Consider the following 22790-nt stretch of genomic DNA (forward strand, 5'->3'; position numbering starts at 1 on the left):
GCTGGGGTCAGCTCAGGAATAACTTTTGCTCCGCGTCCCTACTGCGCGGTGATTTTATTCACGCGGGTTTTTATAGCGAGCATCGTGGGGATGCTGAAGAGTAGATTACAACAGCTGTATTTACGTAAAATGATTAGCCGCTGGACAATAGGAGTCAGGGGATATATTTAGCCACGGGAGGATATTTTCAGACAATACCAGGGCTCTTCATTTCCTCTGGTTTACTTAAAGCAAGGATACGGCGAGTTAGAGGTCACAGTTTACTCACAGCTTTTACAAAACAACGCCCGTAATCTTTCGCTTCAAAACAAACAGAAGCAGCAGCGTTACAAAAAAAAAAAAAAAAAAAAAAAAGTAAAGCTGATTTACACCTCTCTGTTGCTAGAAGCATTTATCGGGCTCCCCGTTTGCCTTGGCTCCCGCCTGGCCGCACACCACCCGTTTGTTTAAAAGTTGAATAATTAAGTACTTCTCTCTCTCCCTCGCTGGCGAAGGTATCCTTTGATGCCCCTCGATGTGCATAGATACGCAAGCCCTGTCTCCCACACGAGTGCTAAGTCTCCCGCCTGGGAATCAGATCCTTTTCCACCAAATTGCGTCGCCGGATCTGCAATTCCTTCCCCGCCGCAAATTAAATTGAATTAAGCAGTTTGCTTAAAACGTATTCGATGTTTTGCGCGAAAAGGAAACTGCTTGCCTTGTTTCCTTGAGTGGTAGATTGCATTAGGGAGCTACCAGACGCAATTAGTACAAAAGCTATGGGCCATCGAGCGCGCCTCAAAACCCTTTTTCCTTCTGTTGCGGGCGAGGGGAGCGGTCCCTGCCAGCGGTGCTTTGGGGAAAAGAAAGGGGAGAGCGATCGTTTTCTTCCAAATTGATCGGGGAAAGAAAGGATTTGGGCAGCCGTTTCCCTCCTACGGTCTGCTTCGCGTTCGCCTCAATGCCGGACGAGCACCGCCGCTAACCCGGTTTTTAAATAAATGCCAGTGGTACTCCGGGAATGAAATTAGACCAAATTGGCTCTTCATTAGAGTCTTTTGCTGCACGTTCTTTGCCTGCTTGAAATAAAAGGCTGGGAAATGACCGAAAGAGCGCCGTAATTTCCTGGGATTTAACTTTTAATCCTTTCTGCAGATACTGTTTTGGCAAAGAAATCCCTGCTGGAAGAAATTCGCTAAGCCCCTCCGTTTTTACGGGAGCGGCCGTGACATTACACACCCAGGATTTACCCGGGGTACGGCTCTGGGCGCGGACCATTCCCCAGTGCCACAGCCCGGGGCAGGCGCTGTTGGATCCTTATCCCCAATTACCGGCCAATTTTTTTCTGGGGGGGGGGGATGAAGGGAACCGCTTGGGCGCCGGCGGAGGACGGGACGCGAGGGCTCCGCGGACGGGGGCCGGCCGAGGGGACCCCCCGTCCCCCTCCGAGGGCTGCCACCGGCCGCTAGTGGGAGCTGTGGCCCCGTGGAAGTGCCGTGGGAGCCGCAGGGCGCCGGGCACCGAGCGCGGCGGCGGCGGGGGCGCGGCGCCCCCTCCCCGGCTCCCTCCGCACCCCCACCTTAGGACCTCCGGGGAAGCACCTCCAGCGCTGTCCGGGCCTAAGAACGAATAGAATAATAATAAAATAATAGTGATACCGACAAGAAGTAAAAGGGCCAGGTGCCGGGGAGGTGTGCGGGGGTGTGAAAAGAAGCCGGATCCTAAAATTCCCCCCCATCGTCCCCTGTAAGTGTGGCGGGGAGGAAAGCGGCGCTGAGCGGCGGCCGGGGGACGGCGAGGGAAGCCGGTGCCGAGCCGGGGGGCTGAGCCGAGGCCAAGTCCTGCGGGCTCAGGGGCGGCCCGGGGCCGATCGCCCAGCACGGCCAAACTTTGCGGACCCGCAGACGGCATGGGCAGGGCCGGCGGGGCACCGGAGGGGCACGGCAGGATGAGGCCCGCAGCCCCGCTCCCCACCGAGTGCCCGGCCCTTTAGACGGAAGCGTGCTCAATTTTAGCCAAGACTTTTTTTTTTTCATTTTTTTCCCCAATCTCTCGTTTTCCTCATTCTCGCCCCACGCAGCTAAAAAGCGACTCGAAGCGAGCGGGCTTCTCCCTCTCCCCGCCGGCCGCCCCCGGACCGGGAGGGTGTTACGGGGCCCGGGGTGGGTGGCACAGCCAGGGCGGGTGTTACAGCCGGGGGGTGTTACCTGCCGGCTCGGCACGGCATGGCACAGCACGTCTCGGCCCAGCCCGGCTCGGCCCCGCCCGCCGCGGCGGCGGCGGTAAGTGACACGCGCGGCGCCCAACCAGCGCGGCGGCCCGGCGGCGGTCCTATGAGCGGCGGCGGCGGGGCGGCGGGGCCGCGCTTATATGGCTACGGCGGCGCGCTGCCGGCGGCCGCGCTCCTGCGCCGGGGACTAGCCGCGGCGGCGGTAGTGGAGCGGTGACGGCGGCTGCGGGGGCTCGGGCGAAGGAAGGCGGCGGGGGAACGGCGGCGGCGGCGGCTGGCGCCTTGTCTGCTCCGCGCTGAGCCCCGCGCCCGGCTCTTTCCTCCTGCCGCCGCGGCACGCACTGCGGATCTTGGAAGGGAGAGGTTTTGACGCTGCGGCCCCCCCGCTCTCTGTTTTATTTTTAATTAATATTATTTCTCGCCCCGCGCCGGCGGCAAGGACAGCGGCGGTGCCCCCCGGGGGAGCCGGAGCCCTGCGGATGCGCGTCCCCGGGACCGGGGGAGGTGACTCTCGGAGTGGATTTATTGACTCGCGGTTGCGCCCGAGCTCCCCGAAACAGCCCGGGCTGGTGCCTGTGCGGATTGCAAACTGCGGGCAGCGCTGAGAGACACGCAGCAGGAGCCTCCTGCTGGGGCTGTGCCCCCTTCCGTAGCCCTTTTATTTCTCCCACCACCGTTTGCTGTTTTTTTTTTCATACTCCTTTTCACGCGAGCCTTAGACACTGTGAATGTGTATGGCGCACTGGATCCAAATGGGAGTTGGTAGTTTGAGTGGCATCCTCCAAGGCAGCCGGCAGACCCCGAGTGAGAGGAAGGACTGAGGCGTTTGCTTTTTTTCTTTACTGCCGTCGTTACTTCGGAGGTAGCTGGGATCTTACCTTGCAGGAGAATCCATGCCCTACGTGCGGGTGGCATACATGACTCAGTAGATCTGTCGCGACTCTCGCCAAGTGCATCGTCGACCCGCCGCCGCCTTGTGTGATTTTTTATTATTATTTAGTTGATATTTTATTTTTGCCACCCTTCCCGGCCTTGGGGATACCGGGCGCCCGCCCAGGTGCGGCGGAGTTGGCGAGGCGCCGGGCACGGGCTCGGTGCCTCCCGCGACCATGGCAGCGCGGAGGCGCGACGGCTCCGCCTGGAAGTACTGCTGGGGAGTCGCGATGGTTTTATGCAGAACTGCGCTGGCCAGGTCCATCGTTTTAGACCCCATCTATTGGAATTCCTCCAACCCCAAGTAAGTCGCCGCTGCCGCCATCCTCCTCCTCCCTCCGCGGGGGGACGCTGCCGCGGACCCCAAGAGACGGGGCGGGGTGGCTGTCCCGGCAGGATCCGGCCCTCTCTGGGCCGTGTGGCGGCGGCAGCCCGCTGCTTGCCCCACCGGGACGGAGGGAGCAAGGGGGAGCCGGGCCGGGGAGGGGCGGTAGCACTGGTCTGAAAGCTGCGGGAGGGGTGCACGGTCCCGCGGGGGAGCCGCCGCCATCCCGCGGTGGGAGCGGCGGAGGCCGCGGGGCCGGCGGCACCGGGCGGCGCTGCCGGGAGGGGTTGGGTGGGTGTGTGGGTGCTCCTCAACTTCTCCGCCCGCAGATGCGAACTCATCCCGTTCAACTCCGGCGGGGTTGCATCTGCGTAGAGCAGGGCTAAATTTGGTGGTGGAGTTGATGGTATCAAGGCACATGTCAGTGAGTAATGAAGTGAGCGCTACCCATCACGCAACCATTTAGAGTCATTCTTCATTAGCAAATCCAGGCAAAAAACTGCATGGGCTCCCAGGGCTTCGCTATCAAAGCACGGTCTTAAAATATCATATCCTTTAAAAACTTAAACAGAAGAAACTTAGGCTTTGGGAAAGAAGAGTACTTTGGGAAGTGAGACGTCTTTCCAAAGAAAAGTCTACCCGAGGAAAACTTTTCTGTCCCTTTCTTTTCTTTCTGATGTATGCAAAATAAAAGTTGGCTTCGTCCGGCTGTGAAACCCTTTGAACTTTTGTGATTAAAAACACCTTAGCAATTTTTTTTCCCTGGCTAGGAAGGAATAGTCTGTAATAAGTTCAGGAAGTTTTAAACCAGAAATGGATTAAAATAATTTATTCGAACTTATATTACATCTTTAATATATATATTAAAAAGCAAACTGTGTGCATTGTATTAATTGAATTTTAAATTTCCAATTAAACCCAGTGAGTATCTGTCTTGTTTTCCCAGGGGACTTTTTAGAGGAAATGTTAGGTTGAGATGAAATGAGAAGAATGGAGTATTTCCTGGACTGGGGCTTAATTCTGTGCAGGTGGCAGGATTTCCAAAAAATTGGGGAAGATGTCAAAGTTTGAATTAAGAGTGGCAACTCAAGTTTATCAAGTCTTGCCTTACTGTCATCATTCCCTGCCATTGTTCCTGCTGAGGAAAAACTTGCAGGTTTTATGCCAGCAGTTCTCAATAATGAACCTACTTGCTGTATCCCTGTGTGACTTCTTTGCAGAGAAGTTTTCTAATCTTTCATTAAAAAAATAGAAACTGATAGGAAGGCCATGGAGTAGCCATTTCTGTGTTTTTATTCTTAGCATTGTGACAAATGTTCATTTTATTTACACATACACCAGGTGGGAAGCCAGTTAGGATAACAAAGTTTAGCTTCAGTCTCTGGCTCTGCACTTCTACGATTCATGCAGTTTAAAGCCCTTTCTTTGGTTTAAGAAAGGTGGTATGGCATGACACCTGAGAATAAAGAGAAGTAGGCGATTATAAGGCGGGCTTTACGGTGCTGTTTGAGTTCTCAGAAGTCACAGGCTGTGAGCTGTGGCTGCATTGCATTAGTGGGCCTACTGTGCTTCTGGAAAACAGGCTCGGCTCAGCCCTGGAGGCTTGCATCGCCAGCCCTGTGCTCGGTGTTTTCCTACAGAGGTCACTCTTCCAATGCAGAACAGCTTGCTGCTCTGGCCTCTCCTCTGCTGCTCCTTCAGTTCCAACCTGTTTTCCTTTTTTTTTTTTTTTTTTAAACTTACCTTGTAGCTTTTATTAGCCATCAGTGAAATTAAAGTATCCAAGCAGCAGAATTCAACCTATCTTATAGTGCCTGGGGATATGCTGTCTTTATCAAATACAAGTTGTTTCCATTTGGGTAATCCTAAACTATTTGATTACAAAAAAGGCTTGAATGTTGTTAATGGTAGATCTAATGATAATATCTAATTACTTTTTCAACTTAAATGCACACTTAAAAATAGGTTCTGCTGTTGATGTAATTGAGTTTTCTTGAGTGATTCATTGAGGCTTCTTCACCACAGTGAAGAAGTACACTATTAAAATTAGTCTTTTCAATTGCTGGGGATAGTGATTTATAGGCCACTTGGAGGCCCATACTTTGAGGAAGCTTACAAATGCATTACCGATATTGCTGTTGGTGAGACAGCTCCACTTCTCAGAGCAGGATTTCTTACTAATTCTTGTCACAATTGTTTGCCCAAAGGATACTGAATAATTTCTCCTTAAACAAGGTTGTTCTCGCTTGGGATTCAACATGCTTGAGAAGTAAGCTGGTGAAAGGATCTCAGCATAGTATAATAAAGCTCCTTTCTAGGTTTGAAATAATAACTATCTTTGGTACTGGTTAATTTATTCAGGGAAGCTATTCATTTAACTCTATTGAAAGCCTCAACACATAAATCTGCTGAGCAGGTAGGCAATTAAATGCTGGGAGAAGTTATAGTCAGGTTAATACAAAGTAAGAAATAATAAATTTTAGGTTAAGGTGAACATATAAACTGAATTGGTTTTGCACTGAAGTTTAGAGGTTGTAATTTTTAGCAGGTGGCTGGGATTGAGAGCACACAGTAGCTGTCTGAACGCTGACTTCCCTGCCCTGCTCATGCTCAGCTCCTTTCTCCCTTCCTTGAGCTCTACTTTCATTGCCTCCACCGAGTCACAAGAGGTGTATTTTAAGTGACATAAGATAATTATACCTCTGACTTTATAGCTTGGGAGGTTAAATGTCATCATTGCAGATGGTTTTGTAAATGTTACAGACTTCTCATTTGAAGAAAGTTAGTTCTCATCATCTTGAAAACGCAGTGAGAAATTATTCTGTAGACTTAACTCCTGTTGACACTTTTTAATCAGGGACTTTCTGCCTGTGCTGTTTCTGCCAAGATAAACAATATATATAGATAGCATGGATTACCTCAATTTCACCTCCCAAGCACTCAACACTGCCTCTGAAATGTATGACAGAGCATAGCTTTGTGGAGTGCATTTCAGTCAAACCTTCGCAAAATCTCATTCAAAACCCATTGTTTCTGTCTGAGTGTCTCTATGCCTTGCATGCTATAGGCTGGTGAGCAAGGCAGTTCTCCTTGGTAACATGTGGAAGCATATCCTTAAAACTGCTGCATTTGACACTGATTAAGTTAGATTACATAGCTGTTTCTCTCTATCTCTTATAACCAATTATATATGGGATATTTCACAGCCCATCTCTGAATGAATGCTCACATGTCAGAAACTGATAAAATAAACTACAATTGATGACCCTGTTAAATGGGCTATTCAGTAGCATATAGACCAGTCTGCTTCTCATTATTTCTGAAATTCTTATTTTTGTAGGTAAACAAATGCACATTCACTACCGATTGAATAGCCCCTTGAACTATGCTCTGCAGTTTGCATTTGGGTTAATCTTGTCGGTTTTAATATAGAGAGAAAAAAGGGGAAAGCACCAGGGGTGGAATTGTTAGTGCTTTCACATCCACATTCCTCACGTTTTGTCAGGATGATAAACTGTAGGTAATGGACAGTCCTTGTTTCACAGGACAAGTGAGTCTGCCGAAGCACAAAGAGCTTGCTAAAACGATACCTCACAACATGTTTGGTAGCCTCTTGCTAGACAAGAATTTATTTGGGAGGCTGGTGTCATGGGAGCACATTTTTTAACCTCAACAATTGCAGCTTCAAGCTGAAGAAGCAGGAATGGAAGGTTAAAATGATTTAAACACATGCTTCTAAATTGTACCCAAAACATAGCTGTTGACACTTGGCATGCTTATACAAGAAGTGAGTGGTGTCTTCCAGTCCATTTGTTATCTCTGGTGTTTGTAGCCAGGTCTTAACACAAGTGAATTAGCAAACTGAATTCAGAACAAAGTAATGTCCAGATTTTTCAGTTGGTTATTTTCCCCTAGTCTTTCACAGGGAGAGTATAATTGATATATTATTTATTGTAATTATCATAAAGCATGTTATCTGTAAGCTGTGCCATGTTGTTTCACTTTGTTTAATGGAGTAATTGCCTTCAGAAAGGCAGTGACTAAAAGTCAAGCTAAAATCGCTATGTCCCCCCTTTTTCCACACACAAGAATGCCTCCCTCCCTCTCTTTTTTTTCTTCCTCTTTCCTGTTTTGTTGCAAGGAGATTGCATCCCTTGAGGTGTGACAATTAGGATTGTCGCAAATTCGGTCAAGGTTTCTGTAATGGAAAGGCAGCAGAGGGCCTGAGGTGACTGCAGTGGCATGCTGGCCAGGACAGGCCTTGGAGACCTGCATAGCAGCCAGAACCAGGGCCTTTTCAACGATCCGGTCTTCATGTGTCGTGCAACCTGCGGTACTAGAAATTGCTTGTTGCAAATGAGAAGAAAGTCTTCCGAGAAAAAAGTAGTGATTAAAATGTTATTCATGTGTGCCTAATGTCTGCCTTCCTTGACTGCTGACATAAAGAAACCTGTTTTTCAGGTCATTTATCATACATCTACATGGATTTGCTTATGAGCTCATTCTTTGTGAGGCGTTGTGGAAACTTAAATAGGAATGTTACACTGCTTGAAATATTTTGATTAAAATATGCAGTGCCATAGAACTATAAACTTTTAACCAGAGCACTCTTCTCTCGAGTGAGGCTTTTTCTAGGGTGGAGGGGGAAGGGAGCAGCAAGGGAGAAGAGTTTGGGAGGGAGTTGCCTGAAAAGCAGAGGAAGGGAGGATGGCAAATAGACAGTGTTAGAAGAGCTTGGAAAAACTCCTGTGGCTTCATTGTCTCTTTAAAGCTGGAGAACACAAAGACAAATGCAGTTCAGCCTTTCTCCCATGATGGAAAATGTAAACCGTTGACACAGCTCCCATGTTTAACTTGTTTAATTCTCATTTTAAATTCAGTACTATACCAGCCGTGTGAACTCTGAAGATTTCTTTAGTAATCCATTTTGTAGTTCCGAATCAAAAACAAAGTGAAAAGGTCTGACACAATTTGCTTTTATTTTTAGGCAAATCAACCCTGGTCATAGTTAATAAGGGGATTACAACCCAGACTAGGTCTTTACAGATGTAATGTAAATCAAGGGCAGAGTATAAAGAAACTGATCCCTTTTGATTGAAGTATGGTAAAAAGGCATAGAGAAACTAGCAGCAGTAATCTGATTGTATAGCAATAAAACCACCATTTTCTGTCTTTCAGATAAAAATAATGTGGTAAATCCATGCAGTTCATAAGATGTAAAGGCAGATAAAGGGTGATGCCATGGCAACATATAGATTAGCTTGATGTTAGAAATGACACGTCTCTGAAAGGGGTGCTGGAGACTAAGGGCCTTGCTCCGGGCTGCGAGGCATTATGTGAGAGCCGCACAAAACTCGGGGCCGGGATTAGGCTGTATGAAAGGCCTACTTGTGGCTCGGGCTGGTTAAAGCAGCGAAGAAAAGCTGCTCAGTTCTTGCTCATTGGTGGCGTATAATATGGTAAAGATAGATTTCATTTGCTGCTCCGTCTGGAGCGGGGGCTGGCTGAAGCTTGAGGCTGTGGCAGTGGCGAGGCAGGGATGGCTCTCCTCGTCCAGGCCTGGCCCTGCAGCAGCCGCGCTGTCGGGTGGGCTGCTCGCATGCCTGGCCGTCCTTCACTGGGGGCAGGGGGAACAGGTGGGGCTGGTGTTAGCTGGAAGGAGAACAGAAACCAGGAGAACAGATTTTGGCTCTGTTACGGGCCAAGGTCTCGATCCCTCACTCCATGGGAGCAGCACTGACAAACATACTGCATTGTCCGTGCCCCAGCCAGGCGTTTCAGCGTTTCTTATGTTTCCCACCCTGCAAAAATATAAAAGAAGGAAAAAAAACACAGCAACAAAACACCAACAACCCAAAACAGCATTAATTCCTATTTGCCAGTAAAACTGCAGATAATCAAATTGATTGGCTTAGTCTCTGGGTGGTATTTATTCCTGAAAGACTGGCTGAGATCTAGAAATGAACGAGATAAGCATCTGCCTCCCCCCCCCATCATTGGGATGAGTTTGCTGTCAGCCTCTTGCGTTCAGCCAGCAGAGATTGTAGCCATTGCTTTGTCATTTATTTTAAGCGATCTACAGCTGCAAAGGTAGTAAAATACCTCTCCCAGTGCAGCTGCCTGTTTTTTTCCCCTGCCTTTTCTCGTAAAGAGCTTTCCAAGTAGTTATAGCTTGCTTTTCTACCCAAATGACAACCATAAACACCCAGAGCTTAAAGTCAGCATTACGTTGCAAATCGGGGTACCATTCAAATGAGAAATATTTACTTTATTGCCTGCTCATTTGTCTGCTGAGGGGAAAAAGAAAGCATTCTGCATTTGTTAGGCAGAGTCTAGACATAAGGGAAAAAAAACACTGAAGTCTACAATAACAGTTGTGTCTTTCTTTAGTGGGAACGAGCCTCGGATGAGCTCGGCAAAATGGGATTCATGCTGTTTGTTTGGCAGTGGCTTGGACACTTTTTAAGGTTCTTTTTTTCCCCCATTTTCTATTTTGTTATGAAGATGTTAATTACATGCTTAAATTTATCATTCTTATCCTACCCCATAGTAGAGTGGAAAGCTTCACAATCTGACTGAAAAGGCAACTCCAGAACCCAAACTGTCAAGCTGTTGATGCGATTTAACAAACGAAAAATAAACAAGTGCATATAGGGAGCCGAACAGATTGGCAAAAGTCTGAAGTACTCAGATATGTTTCCTCTCTTGCAGCTTAACCTTCAGAAATCTATATCAAAAGATCCAATTCATTTGCTGAAATTCTTCAAAGCACAGGGGCACCCTCATCTAATTTACAGGCCGGTCACATCCAAGCACCTTGCATTCTGCATTTGACAATGATTGCTAATGGGCCATTCAACTAAAGTATTTGCTTGTTAACAGGGAACAGAGCATGATAAATGTCCAGCAAGCTTGCGGCCTCCTTCAGCTTTTCAAATGCAGACTGGTGCATATTTATGGCAGGCAAATGACAAAGGGAGAAGCTGAATTACTCTGGCCTTATGCTTTCTGTTAGAACAAGGGTTAAAGTAATTAAAGAAATAATGCAAAAACCGATGTCCTTTGTTTGCCAGCCATTATCCAACATTTAGCTTTCGAACCTGCCTGTCATGTCACATTTCAGAAATGTGCGAGATAAGACTCGTGCGTTTGGCAAGGCACAGAAAGGAATAGGTGGTGCTATATGGAGGGGGCTCCCTGTGCCGCGGGTGCCAGGGCTGTGTGCTCCCACACAAAATCATCTGCAGGTGCCACTTCCCTGAAATAGTTTTTACTCGCAGAGGTTGATTCAAAGATGGACTTAAAATACGGAGCTTGTGCAATCTGCACCGAGTTTCCCTAAAGGGGGAGGGAGGGGGGCACGATTTAAGAAAACAAGCACATTTTCACTGAGTCTGTTTCTGAACGCCAAGTATGAAAACAAAATGGCAGAACGAAAAACAGTTTTGCCATTGCTCCTCTGCCCTCAAGGACAGCTCCATCTTCAAAACTGAAATGACAAACACACAGGCATTCCTTAAACTGATGCTTAGACTTGTAGTGTCTTCACTGTTGTTCTGAATTAGTTGTTAGTTTTGTTATTTTTTGTGCTTATAAATTAATGTTTAGGGTTAGCCAGATTTTCAGAAGTCTTCGAGAAGTCTTAAGTACAGGTTTACAATATATAATTTTAAATTCCATATTTGAAAATGTCCTTAAGTATTTTGTATTTTCAGCTGCAAGTAGGTAAACATGTTTAAGGCTTCCGTCTAGGTCCTGTTCAACTCCATGAAAATACTTCCAGTGACTCTAGTGAGTATTACGTTAGCCTTCAAGGGCTCTATAATGAACAAAATCTATCATTTACTCAAGGAAAGAGAACATCCAGATCCTTTTTTTCTGCTAACTGTGATGCAGAGAACTTTCCTTTGATGTGATTATATACACTGTCAAAGACAGTGAATAAGGGCAGGACCTCTATCTTTTTTGGCAATCCTGGCCAGCCAACACCCAGTGTTTATTGCGGTATCAGCATGATAATTATAATGCAGCTGATTTAAACTTTGATGTAATAGTCTATGCTTTCTTCTGGTTTTAAAAGCAGGTCCCAGGCCAAAAAAGATAAAGGCTGGTAGAGGATTATGTTGCTAGGTGAATCATTCCTGATGCATAGCATATACATAACTATAAGATGGTTTTTCAACCTACAGCATTCTTTTTAAATGTCTTGTGGTTAATGGCTAAAATAGAATTTGCAAAACTTTATTTAGTAGCATTTGGAACTGTATACACTTTAAAGAATGCACAGGAGGATAGGTTAGATGCTGGAATGATACATTAGCCTGAAAAATCTGTGATGCTGTCAATTGCTTCTGACTGTTTTGTTAGTGTTTATTTGAATAGTGTATTTACTTAGGTACCCAAACCAAAGAACAGTGGTGGGAAAGGTGAACAGTGTACTCTAAAGGGAAGTGCATGTTAAAGCTAATAAGAGGGATTTAAAATTTATTATTATTATTAGTTAAAGCCTAGTTGCAATTGAATGCTATTTTATTTTGGATTGGGAGGTCTGCCAGACTCCAGCCTGTCAGAGCTGAGAAGACTCAAATCAAGTCCAGGCCTATTTCTGCAGCAAACGGGAATCCTGGCTCCTTGCCTGTGGATTCATTCAGGAAGGCCCATCTGGCTTTTGATGTTCTGCAAGTTTGAAGCAGTTTGTTTAAGGAACCTATGCAGCGAGCACTAGTGAAAGCACACATAACTACAGTTCTAACTCTTCAAGTGGTGCATCGTTTTGCATTTTCATTTTTTTTCTGGTGTTTGCCATCTGCTTACTTACCTCCTGAGCAGCAGTTGGTTTCTATACCTGACAGGATGAAAGTGCAAGTTTGGAGTTAGGCATATCTTGACTCCTTTTGAGGTTTTGCAGTCCCATAGCATTCACTGTCCACACTTCAGTTGGTTTCTTCATGTTTAATTAATTTCAGTTTAGTTCAGAAGCAGTCTAGCTTAATCACTGCACAACACTTGACCTTTAGTTTTTTCAGTTCTTTTTTTTTTTCCAACGTATTTCCAAGCTATATGGATTAGCTGAACAAGGAAGGTCATGCTGGCAGGCAAGATTACTGGTCTGTGTGATAAATATTCTAAAATACATGATTTTTGGTGATAATTGTTGTTCCTTCTAATTTTTATTGAACAGTTTTCAGACAGTTTTTGAAGAGAAAAAAAGCAAATTTTTCATAAATGTATTGCTTATTGTAATCTTTTCAATTCTTTGGATCAGTGTGTGACAGCAAGGCGAGCAAGACTGAACTCTGCTTCTAGAGCCTGACTCAGGAAACTGTCCTCATTCAGAAGAGCTCATGTTGAGCATGTGCTGAATGCTGAATATTTTTGCTGAAGCGGGACGAATTTAAGCATGAGCTGTCTTGAACCAAGGCCAGAGTGAAAAGGTTTTTGGGGGTTGGACAAATACACGTCTCTCTGAAGCTTCATTACATTTCTTTCTATCAGAAAGGATGTCAGAAGCTACAGCCCTGTCTGCACTTGGAATGAGTCTTAATTTCCACATAGCTTGCCAGCTATCAGCGCAGCTGTGCTCGTGGTGATCCCTCATGCTGGCTGGGACAGTTCGAGCAGGTCCATCACCTTTGTTCCCAGATGTCTGTCTGCACTGGTAGCTCTGCCGGTACCCAATTTTCTGTGCTTTTGTTTGCAGTTCAGTGTGATGCTGATGCATTTCCACAGAGAACTGGTTAATGTGAGCAGCTCAGTTGATCCCCAGAGCAGCTCAGGTTAACCCCTGAAGGATAATCTGGTTTGTGACTAACTGACCATGCTGAGCCTCCCTGTGGTAGAGTCTGAGACAAAATCTCTCAGGCATAGGGCAGCAAGCAGATCAAAATGGAGTGGCTGAGGCTCCTGCAGTCCCCAGCCACTTGGTGAAACCTTCTGATGGACTTTTCCACCTGGGTAGGGATGTCCAATCTAGTGATGAGTACACCTCTGGGCATTTTTAAGCTACTCCGCTGGCAGCTTATCTTAATTCGAGAGGCTCAGCACTGCAGCGGGGCAAGAGCTCTTTTTGGTCGTTCAGATATTACTGCTGTCTTGGAGGTGGCAGAGGCGGTCATGCTTGATTCTGCTTCTGCAAGTCAGTCAGACTTTGGAAAAGTTGGTAATTAACATAGGATCTCCACACTTACCAGTGGCTGAATCTTGGGTTTAATGTGAGGTGCAAGTGCAGACCAATCGTAGGTGTCTCATTTGGGTTTTTGCTCTTTTTTCTTTCCTTTTCCATCTGAAAACTGTCCTTTTTATAGAAAGAGAAAAAGGATGCAGTATAGGTAGGAGTGAAAGTGAGTTGCAGCTGGATTCTGAAAATCTTTGCATAACAAAGGTTTGCCAAAATGTTTGGTTTGTCTTATGATAACACCATCATAGTTGATTTGGCATAACTTTTCCTGAAAGTTGTGAGTTAACAACTTGTTCAGCTTCCAAGTGTTTCCTTATACAGGCAAATGGTATGCAGCAATATCTTTTCTAACAACTGCAAAGCAGCTGATTTTTTTTTCTTTGAATTTGAGATATCATCACTGATTATTAATGTCTCACCAAGTAAGAAGACAGACCCCGCCCTCTTTTATAGACTTTGCTTGGAGCATGTCTTGGAACAAGACCGTACAGGTGTGAACAAATTGTAGTTAAGGAAGACTGAAAACTTTGGTTTGTATCCTTGCGTTGTGGCTGACATGAGATTTGTTTCTGTAATAGAAATGGAGAAGAGCACGGAACGGCACAGCAATAGAACAATCTGTTTTCATTGTTTCTTTCTTCCATCCATAGCTTGTGATTTACAGTGCTCTTTTTGAAAAGTAGTTCTTTTGCAAGTGCCAGCTGGTCTCTGTTAGCTTTCTAACAGCAAAGACTTTAGTGACTTGTGTAAGAAGCACACATGGTTTGGTTTGACTTTCTGTTCCATGCTAACTACTGCTCTGCATCTTTTCAACAAAGTGCCATGTTTCTTGGTTTTGGCACACCCTGCCTCTGCGAGCGCAAGTAGAGCGGTGGTTTTGTGTTTCACTGAATCCATGGCACAGACTTTTTTTATTTTTTCAAAAACCCAAACCATATAAATACCTGATTATCTTTGCTGCGAGAGCAAAGAACTGCTTTAATATTCCCAGTAGCATATTTTGAACAACAATTCTTTAATTAAAACAACATTGGTCTCTTCCTGTATTTCATGGCTAGCAAATGAGAGAAAACACCAGTGTTAATATCAAAGGGAGTCAGTTTTCATTACAGTAATGGTTCAATTGTGCAATGCTGTAGGCTGTGAAATTTAATATTATTGTGACTTGTATTGTAATTGTAGGATGACAGAGGAAAATGGATTAAGTTTAAATATAAGTGTACACAGCAGCACATGGACTTTGTCAAATGGAAGCTGAGGGCAGGGGCAGGACAAGTCCCCCTCTGGCTCTGTCATAATGAATTGGTATTTTGTAAATAACTGGCCACTAGACTGTAGATTTATTACCTTTTGTAGATGTATATGGACACACACAGACACACATGAATTCTGCACTGACTGTAATTGCAGTGCGGAGTTGCAGAACGGGTTTATGCCTGTAGGCTTGCAGGGTATTTGAATGTCTAGGCTTCTTGTCTTCACCTTTCATGAAAATATTCTTGCCTGCCAGTTTGTGAAGTTTTCTTCTGAAGGCTACACCCATCCTTTCAGTTAGGAGATTGCTAACACATGAATGGCCTCAGACTGGAAAGCCCTTTGTCATTCTTTTCTTCCTGTTGAATAAAACCAAATGCAAGTTGCAGATGATCTTTGCTTTAGAAAATTGTGATAGACAACTAGCGTTAATGAGCAGTACCCCTTTCTTTCTCCATTGCCCATATACATGCAGATTAAAATGGAAAATGGTCATTTAAACCATCCATTGCTGATCTCTTCCATGGAAGATTAAGGGCAATGAAAGCTAGATGTTTCATGTGTTTACAGCTTAGGTAAGTGGAATATGTCCCCGGAGCAGTGCCTGGTAGTTTCTTAGTGTGTAAATTCGATGCTCTGTCGTTTTAGCCCATTTCTTAACAGTGTTTCACAGAAGTATGCTCATATTGAAACCTGTTCTAATGTTAAAGTGCAAAAGGGGGCAGTAAAGTGCTATCCAAAAAAAATGTTTATTTTTTAAGGGGTTTTTTTTGGTGGTAAAACTTGCATTTTTCTATCTCCTGTATTTAAAATAGTGATCACATGAATGTCTTATGTTTAAAAGGTTTGCAAATGTCATAAATGTGTATCTTTAAGCATTGTGGGAACAATGCTGAGGGTGAGTTTCCATGTTCTCTCCTTTAACCCAGTCCTGAAACATGCTACATATTTGGAAGGAATTGAAGGCGGAAAGCTGTCCTCAGATATATTTAGGGCACAGCTATATGAAGCATTTCCGAAAGAATTCCAACGTTGCTAATCATGTCTAGTTCTCATTTTGTGCATTACCAATGCTGCCTTTCTGGAAAAAGAAAATTAAAAGAGTGCTGAGGTTAGGGGGTTCTGCTTGAAGTTCTGAAGTGTGTAGTGGTGGCATGGGTCAAGAGTTGGGCTCTCATCCAGACCCGCATGCATCATTTGTCAAGAGGTAACTAGAAAGAGCAACTAATTACAATGTACCTACTGAGTGTTTTCTCTTTCAGAAATTCCTCAGAATAAGCCATTTATACAGATTGGCTTCTGCTTTCCACTGCAGCCACTTGCAGTTTTTAAACTCTAGGTAGAAAGCATGTTTCTGTTGAAATGCAGTAAAAAAGAGAGCGTGCTTGTGTGTGTTCTCAGGCTTGTGTGTGAGAGATAGCAAGCGACGATTGGAGGAGTAATTCCCTCATTGTTGAAACTAAATAAGTCTGGCCCTGTTTTGACGGTTCATATTTCTGTAAATGCTGATGAAATTATAATACAATACAATTAAAATAGAATGTTGGTCATATCCATCTTTTTTCTTAGTTAGCAGACCATCCTAAGCACATTAGTGGTTCTTTTGTGGTAACCAGCATTGATTTAGTAAGTGGATCAGAATTGTCTAGTGCTCTGTGTGCTTCTTGCAAAGCAGTAATTGCTTTCTGCACAATAAAACAAAAAGTTAATTGCTGATAATAGTGCTTTATGTAGAGGTCATGTATAAAAACTAAATATCAAATCTAAAATTGTTTTTGAAAATGTTCCTTTGCCATCCTTGGTAAAAAAATTGAATCATACGCATTTTCAGCATTTTGAGCCTTATCTGTGCAGTAAATATTCTAAGCCAGGCTACACTGCCTTGTGCAAAACACTCAGATCTTGTTTCCCATCCTACAGAAAAAAAAAGAGAAAAAAAAAACTAGATAGGTGTTTGCTCTCAGAGGAATTCTTAAGGCAGAAGAAAATGTGCTTTCCTTTTATGGGAGGAAAACTGCACATTCATTTCACACCCTGGATTCATGTTGAGGGCTGAGGGGTAAAGCGCAACTTGGTCTGAAGATTTTAGTTATATAATTGTGTGATGGGTTGTGTTTTTTTCTGCTGTATTTTGTGAACGAGAGCCAAGCAGAGAGGGAAGGGCAGCTTTCGAGCAAAGTGAACACATCTCTGGGAAGGAGGAATGGCACCCAGTTGAAGTAGCCACTCTGTCATACAGGCAAACCCCTGTGGCGGCTGTGCTCCGGCAGCCCAAAGGCCAGCACTGCTGCTGCTCAGCGGGGTAAGCTGGGAGCAGGGTCCCTGGCCCCTGGTCACCCCAAGGACAGGAACTGTGGAATCAGCTGCCTCTGCCCAAGCCGAGGATTGGGATGGCCCCTCGGGGGTCTGCTGCATCTCCTTTGACTTACCCACATTTTCTGTGGAACAACGTCTGGAATCTCGTAAGTCACAGTTTTTAAGGGACCAGATTTTATTTTGAAGAGAGTGTCTCCAACAAGATGTATCTGGTTCCAGGTGACCTTCTTCCATATACACAAAGGGTTAAAGGGGTATGGTTCTCACCAAACATCATGCCACAACTACAGGTTTGGGGCTCTCTCAAGTGTCGGGCTGCTTGAGACTTGTGACCATCCTAAACTGAATGGAAAGAAGTGAGTGTGCCTATCCCTGCGACAGCAATAGTCACAAGCGTTGTTTGGTGAAGGAAACTCATGACACATCTTTCTAGGAGGCTGGACAAAGCACTTCTTGATGTGTTTGAAGAGTCCTGGTATCTGCGGGTGTCCCTCTACACATTGCATGCTCTGTGCCTTCAGGAAGTTTTCCAACTGATTTCAGTAAGGATGGGCTCAGGAAAAGGCACCAAGAATGGGGTCCATTTGCATGACTACTTGAGACATACAAAATGGTGGCACTTTTTGCCTTATTTGTGACCAGGGTGGTGATAAAAACAAAATAAACCCTTGACCATTTCCATTTTGAGTGCATTGCGAGCTTTTTCCCTCCAGTGGTCCAAAAGATTATGAGTTTTTGGGAAGGTAAGAAAGAGAGGGAGGACAAGGAGGTACCACAAAACCCAGGGTGGAGATGGGTTACAGTTTCAGGGGACTGTTTCAATGCATTTATGGGCTTTCTGCAGGTTTTATTACAGGAGAGTCCAAGCCCTCCAACGAGGTTGTTCTTCCCTTCCAATGGAAGTGAGAAACACAAGAGCTGTAGCTTTAGAAACCTCTGTTACGGCATTTAATAATCTGTGTTTGTATAATGTGGTGCTTACCATTAAAGATCCTGAAGGATGTGAATGAGAATATATTTGCTTATGTATTTCTTTAAATTCCATTTAGTTTCCATTATGCAATTCCTATAAATGCAAGTACCCATTGCTTACATGAATAATTTCATTAACTGCCTGGAAAAATGTTACATATAAATAAAGGTTAGCAGATTAAACTTCTTAAATTTTATTGAAATTCAAAAAAGATACCTGTTTAACATACTCTGTAAAACCTTGTTATAGTATTAAAATAATTTAATAATACCACGCTGGCAAAGAAAAGTAGCTTCCAAAACTCGCTTAAAAGAATGTTAATAATACTAAATGCTGAGCCTCTTTTGTTTTCAAAGTTTCATTTGGTAGTCTGTGCATAATGCCAGTTCTGTCATCTTGCTGTGTCAAAACTATGGTAATTTTTCTTGCAGAAAGCTCATGTGAGAGTACTGCCTTTCTTTTTAACCAAATTCCATACTCATTTTGAGACAGAGACTCCACATTAATCTTTTTTGATGAAGCTTGTTTTTCTGTCTGTTCCATAGCAGTTACTGATCCTGTTTTCATTGAATTCCTGTTCACTTAATCCATTTAAACTGGCGTGAGATCAGTCCTATACAATCACTGCTTTTGGAAAAAAGCATTTGGGGTTTAGAGCCGTGTGTATACCTCATATCTACATGGCATATCTTGTGTATGATATTGAATATGACAGAAACTAATGTAAAAGCTCTGTAAGGATAAAGGACTCTTTTTATAGAGAGTTTTGGTCTATGTTTTTGGATTTTTTTCCAGTTCAAAGTCTTTGGGAGTCAGTAAACTGATTTTCATCTCATTCAGCAGGCTATGATTAGGCCCCTGCTACTTCAGTGAAATCAGTAGGACCTTTGCCTGTAACTTTTATGAGCTTTGCATCAAGCTATTAGGACTTTTTCCTTGCTTAAATATTTCTACCAAGGACAAAATAATACTCAAAATATTGTTTCTTTTCCTAAAAAGCCAGATGATGGCTATCATCTATATACTATTTAATAACAATTCTTTTTAAACAAGAAGGAGTTGTGTGTGGTATGCTGTTCTGTATTCTGTTTGCACTTGTGCAAGTAACGGGCTAACGTACTGTGTTATTAGTATTCATGACATTTCCTTAATAAAACTTTTCAATGAATAACTTTATAGTCAGGCTGGTAGTTAAACTTCATAAAGTTAAGTGGGTAGGATTCCCAAACAGAAGGTTTCAGGCTGTATTTTAAGAAACATCTTGATTGTTCGCATTTTTAGGGTTATTTTTGTTACATTAATTTAAAACTAACTGCCTACACCAATTAGTTCGGGTAAGGTATTAAAGCACAGAAATTTGGCACTGTTTCCCCAGTTAAATATATAAGATTCTCAACAAGTAGTAACATGCTCTTTAAAATTGCATTTATTTTATAATTACTAGGGTATAGTTAAAGGTTAGTGATTGAGTGCATATATAGAGAGAGTGAGTGAGTTTTACAAGTTCGTAAGTGTGACAACACGTTTTTTACATCAGTGTTGATTAATAAAATCTTTTTAAGAATTTATTTCCCTAAGATTTTTTCTGTTGATATTTTTACAGTTTCAGAAATGGCTGTGTAGAATAGTAGAATATTAGGAATAGTAGAATACTCTTAATGAAAAAATCTGCTGGTAGATAAAGTTTTGATTTTTTTTTTTGTGAATTTACTATTATGCAATTACATAAGTTTGAGTGGTTATCATTAAGGAGAACTCCTTTATAATTTAGTATGTGTGAATGTGCTAAGTTTCTGTAAAGCAAAAGTTATATTCTTAAGAAATTACTCTGAAATTGTATCTAGATAGATAGGTAGGTATTAATTGCAAAATCAAATTTAAATTCTCTAGGACTTTGACAAGTTAGTGTACATTAAAACCAGGAACTGTGGGACCTCAAAATAAGTGTAGTACTGAAAATTACTGTAACATTGATGGGAGTGGGGAAGAGAATTTTTATTTTCTATTCCTGTGATGCGAATTTTTTATCTAATTTAAAACTGGTTTAAAAAAAAAACAACAACAAAAACCTTTGGGAACTCTGCATGTTGGTGTTACTTGCTCTAAGCTGCATGGCTAGTTAGACGTGTGGGAGGGATTTACATCCATGGGCTTTGCACAGATGTCAAATGTCACCCACAACACACCAATTTGGGGCTGCCAGAAAAAATGCCCTCTGTATCCTAAAGTGGTTTCATTTCATCGTACAGCTTTTACTATACTTCATGTACCTTTCCGTGCTTTCTCACAGAAAACACTATGATTATTAATTATGGGTAAAATTCTTCAAATGCCCTTGTCGCGTTTTATCAGAGTTCCAGAAGAAATGTGTCAGAAAACTGGCTAAGCTTTTCTCCTACATTTCTGTTTGGGTACAGGGACCTATATTGTTATGTAAGTTTCCCAGTAAAGAACATTTATATCTGAAAAGCATAAAATTAGGAAGTCAGCTTTTTTATATAAAGCAATGGCTCCAGTGCTGTCACTGCCCCGACTGCTCAAAGAGCCGGGTTAGTATCCTAAACAACTATTGATGTAACACAGCCTCCCTCAGTGTCATGCACAGGACTCTGAAACCTCTTGATCTATCCTTACTGTATTTCTGTTTGGGGAAAAAAAAAAAAAAGGTTTTCAATTAATTAAAGGCACATTCCCTTCAGACTTAAAACCAGGTTATTAACTTTATAGATGCAATCTTACAAACATTTCATAAGTTTTGTTGCTATCCCAAAATGCTTAAAACTACATAAGCACTTGCAGAAATAAAGATTCAAGATACATTCAGTCATGCTGAAATTTTTGTTAGCCTCTACCAAGTGGTTTTCGGTTTTTTTTTAGATCTAAAGTTTGCAAAAATAAGGTCATAAAACAATAGTCTTAATCCCCTTCCTTGACATTAAATAGTTTCAGAAAGTACTTATTACCCAGCAAGTGATTTATTTAAAGTCTTTATGAAAATGCAGTAGCAGAAATATTACACAAATGGGAGGATAAAGATCCTGCCTAGTTATGGGTCACTAAGTTATTGTGGTTGAACTGAAATGCATGAGTGGAACTGAAACTTTTGTATTCTCTCCATCCATATTTATGCTTTATAGTTGTAAGAAAATAAGGAAAGTAAACTGCGAAAATATCTTTCTTGCAAAGGTCACAGAAAAAAGAAATCAATACAATCCAGTTCTCAGATTAATCCTTTCATCCTTTTTTCTTTCCTAATCCCATCAGCATTAGATCCTAAAAGTTCAGAAACTGAAGTGGAAGCAGATTTACCGAGTTTAATGCTCAAACTGTACAGACTGCAGACACAGAGCAAGAGTATTCCCCTGTCATAAAGCCTAACGAGTGCCTGGGTTAAAGCTCTTGTAAAATGTGCTTTAGCTGTCTGTTGGGGGCGGTTCTTTCCTTTGCTTTTTATGGGGCAATTCCTAGCTGCTTAACCAAGACACACAAATATGCTTTCTGTCTGGTCACTGTTTTCGAGAATCAGTTGCCGGCTGTCCCTGAACCTGTCTTGTTTGTACTCAGAATTTGCATGGAGAACATATACCACTCCTACTTAATTACACACGTATATACGTGAAATCCAAAGTTAGATTCAGTGTTTTCAGTTTTTCAGGGCGGCTTTTGGGTTGTATAATTGATAATAACAGGTGCATGTTTCTAACATTATGAATTTTGTATTTATTAAGCATGCACATCTAAATTGATCTAAATGATCTAAATTTGAAAACAAGGATCCTTTCCTGAGGAACGTCCTGTGTCATCTTACACATTCCCATGATGTGAAGAAGAGCTGCAGCAGCAGGATCACAGCCTTTGTCCTGGCATGCAGGTTGAGGGACACGAGTACCGTACCGTTCATCTCCTGGTATAGCACTGCTGCACAGGAGCAATGCAAGCTGGGGCTCTGGCCAGACAAGACGATACAGTTAGTTGCAAGTGACCTGGGTTAGCCCAGAGATGCTGTCACTTTGCCTTTGCGTTTGCCTGGTCAGAATTGTTCCGAGAGGAGGGGCTGAGTCAGGATCTGTGCTGTTCTCTTGGAAACATGCCGGCTGCGGTATTTCTTTCCGCATTTCCTATGCGCCCTTGCAGGGCTGGCCACTCCCTAGGTAGCTTCTTACGAGGCTGGCAGCTCCAAGGAGGATGTATTTCCACCTTTGCACTTGGATTACCGTTCTGGCTTTATGGACGCGGTAGTCACTGCATTCCTATGGCGTGTCTGAAAACTGGAGGAGGAGGCGCAGCTTCGCCCCGTCTCCAGTGCACCTCTATTTGCACAGCCGTGGCCAAGCCTAGTTTCTATAGTCTAGAAATTACACTGCGTGACACAAAGGAGCGCAGTGATTTATGCATCAACAGTTGCTTTTCTTGCCACAACATTTCATTGTTCTTTTTCCCTAAATCTGTAATTACATGTCTTTGTCCTGCTGCGTGCTGCTTCACAACAAATATAATTCTTACACAGGCTTTGTGAGTGAAAATAATCCCACTCAATTAGCACAGATCATAAACTTGCATTGTGCGGGAGCAGTTGCAAATGATGGATTCAAAATTTGGGGCA

The 22790-nt window shown here is 43.4% G+C and overlaps 1 protein-coding gene across 1 annotated transcript in view; it reads left to right on the forward strand.

Moving 5' to 3' along the window:
- Positions 1 to 2374: 2374 nt before the first annotated feature.
- Positions 2375 to 22790, forward strand: part of EFNB2 (ephrin B2) — a 44490-nt gene continuing 24074 nt past the window's right edge. Inside the window, exon 1 of the mRNA XM_035557117.2 lies at positions 2375 to 3446. Within this exon, the coding sequence (XP_035413010.1) occupies positions 3319 to 3446 (128 nt within the window). The 5' untranslated portion in view covers positions 2375 to 3318. The remainder of the gene's footprint in view (positions 3447 to 22790) is intronic.

Source organism: Cygnus atratus, chromosome 1 (assembly GCF_013377495.2).
Source record: "Cygnus atratus isolate AKBS03 ecotype Queensland, Australia chromosome 1, CAtr_DNAZoo_HiC_assembly, whole genome shotgun sequence".
Lineage (NCBI taxonomy): Eukaryota > Metazoa > Chordata > Aves > Anseriformes > Anatidae > Cygnus > Cygnus atratus.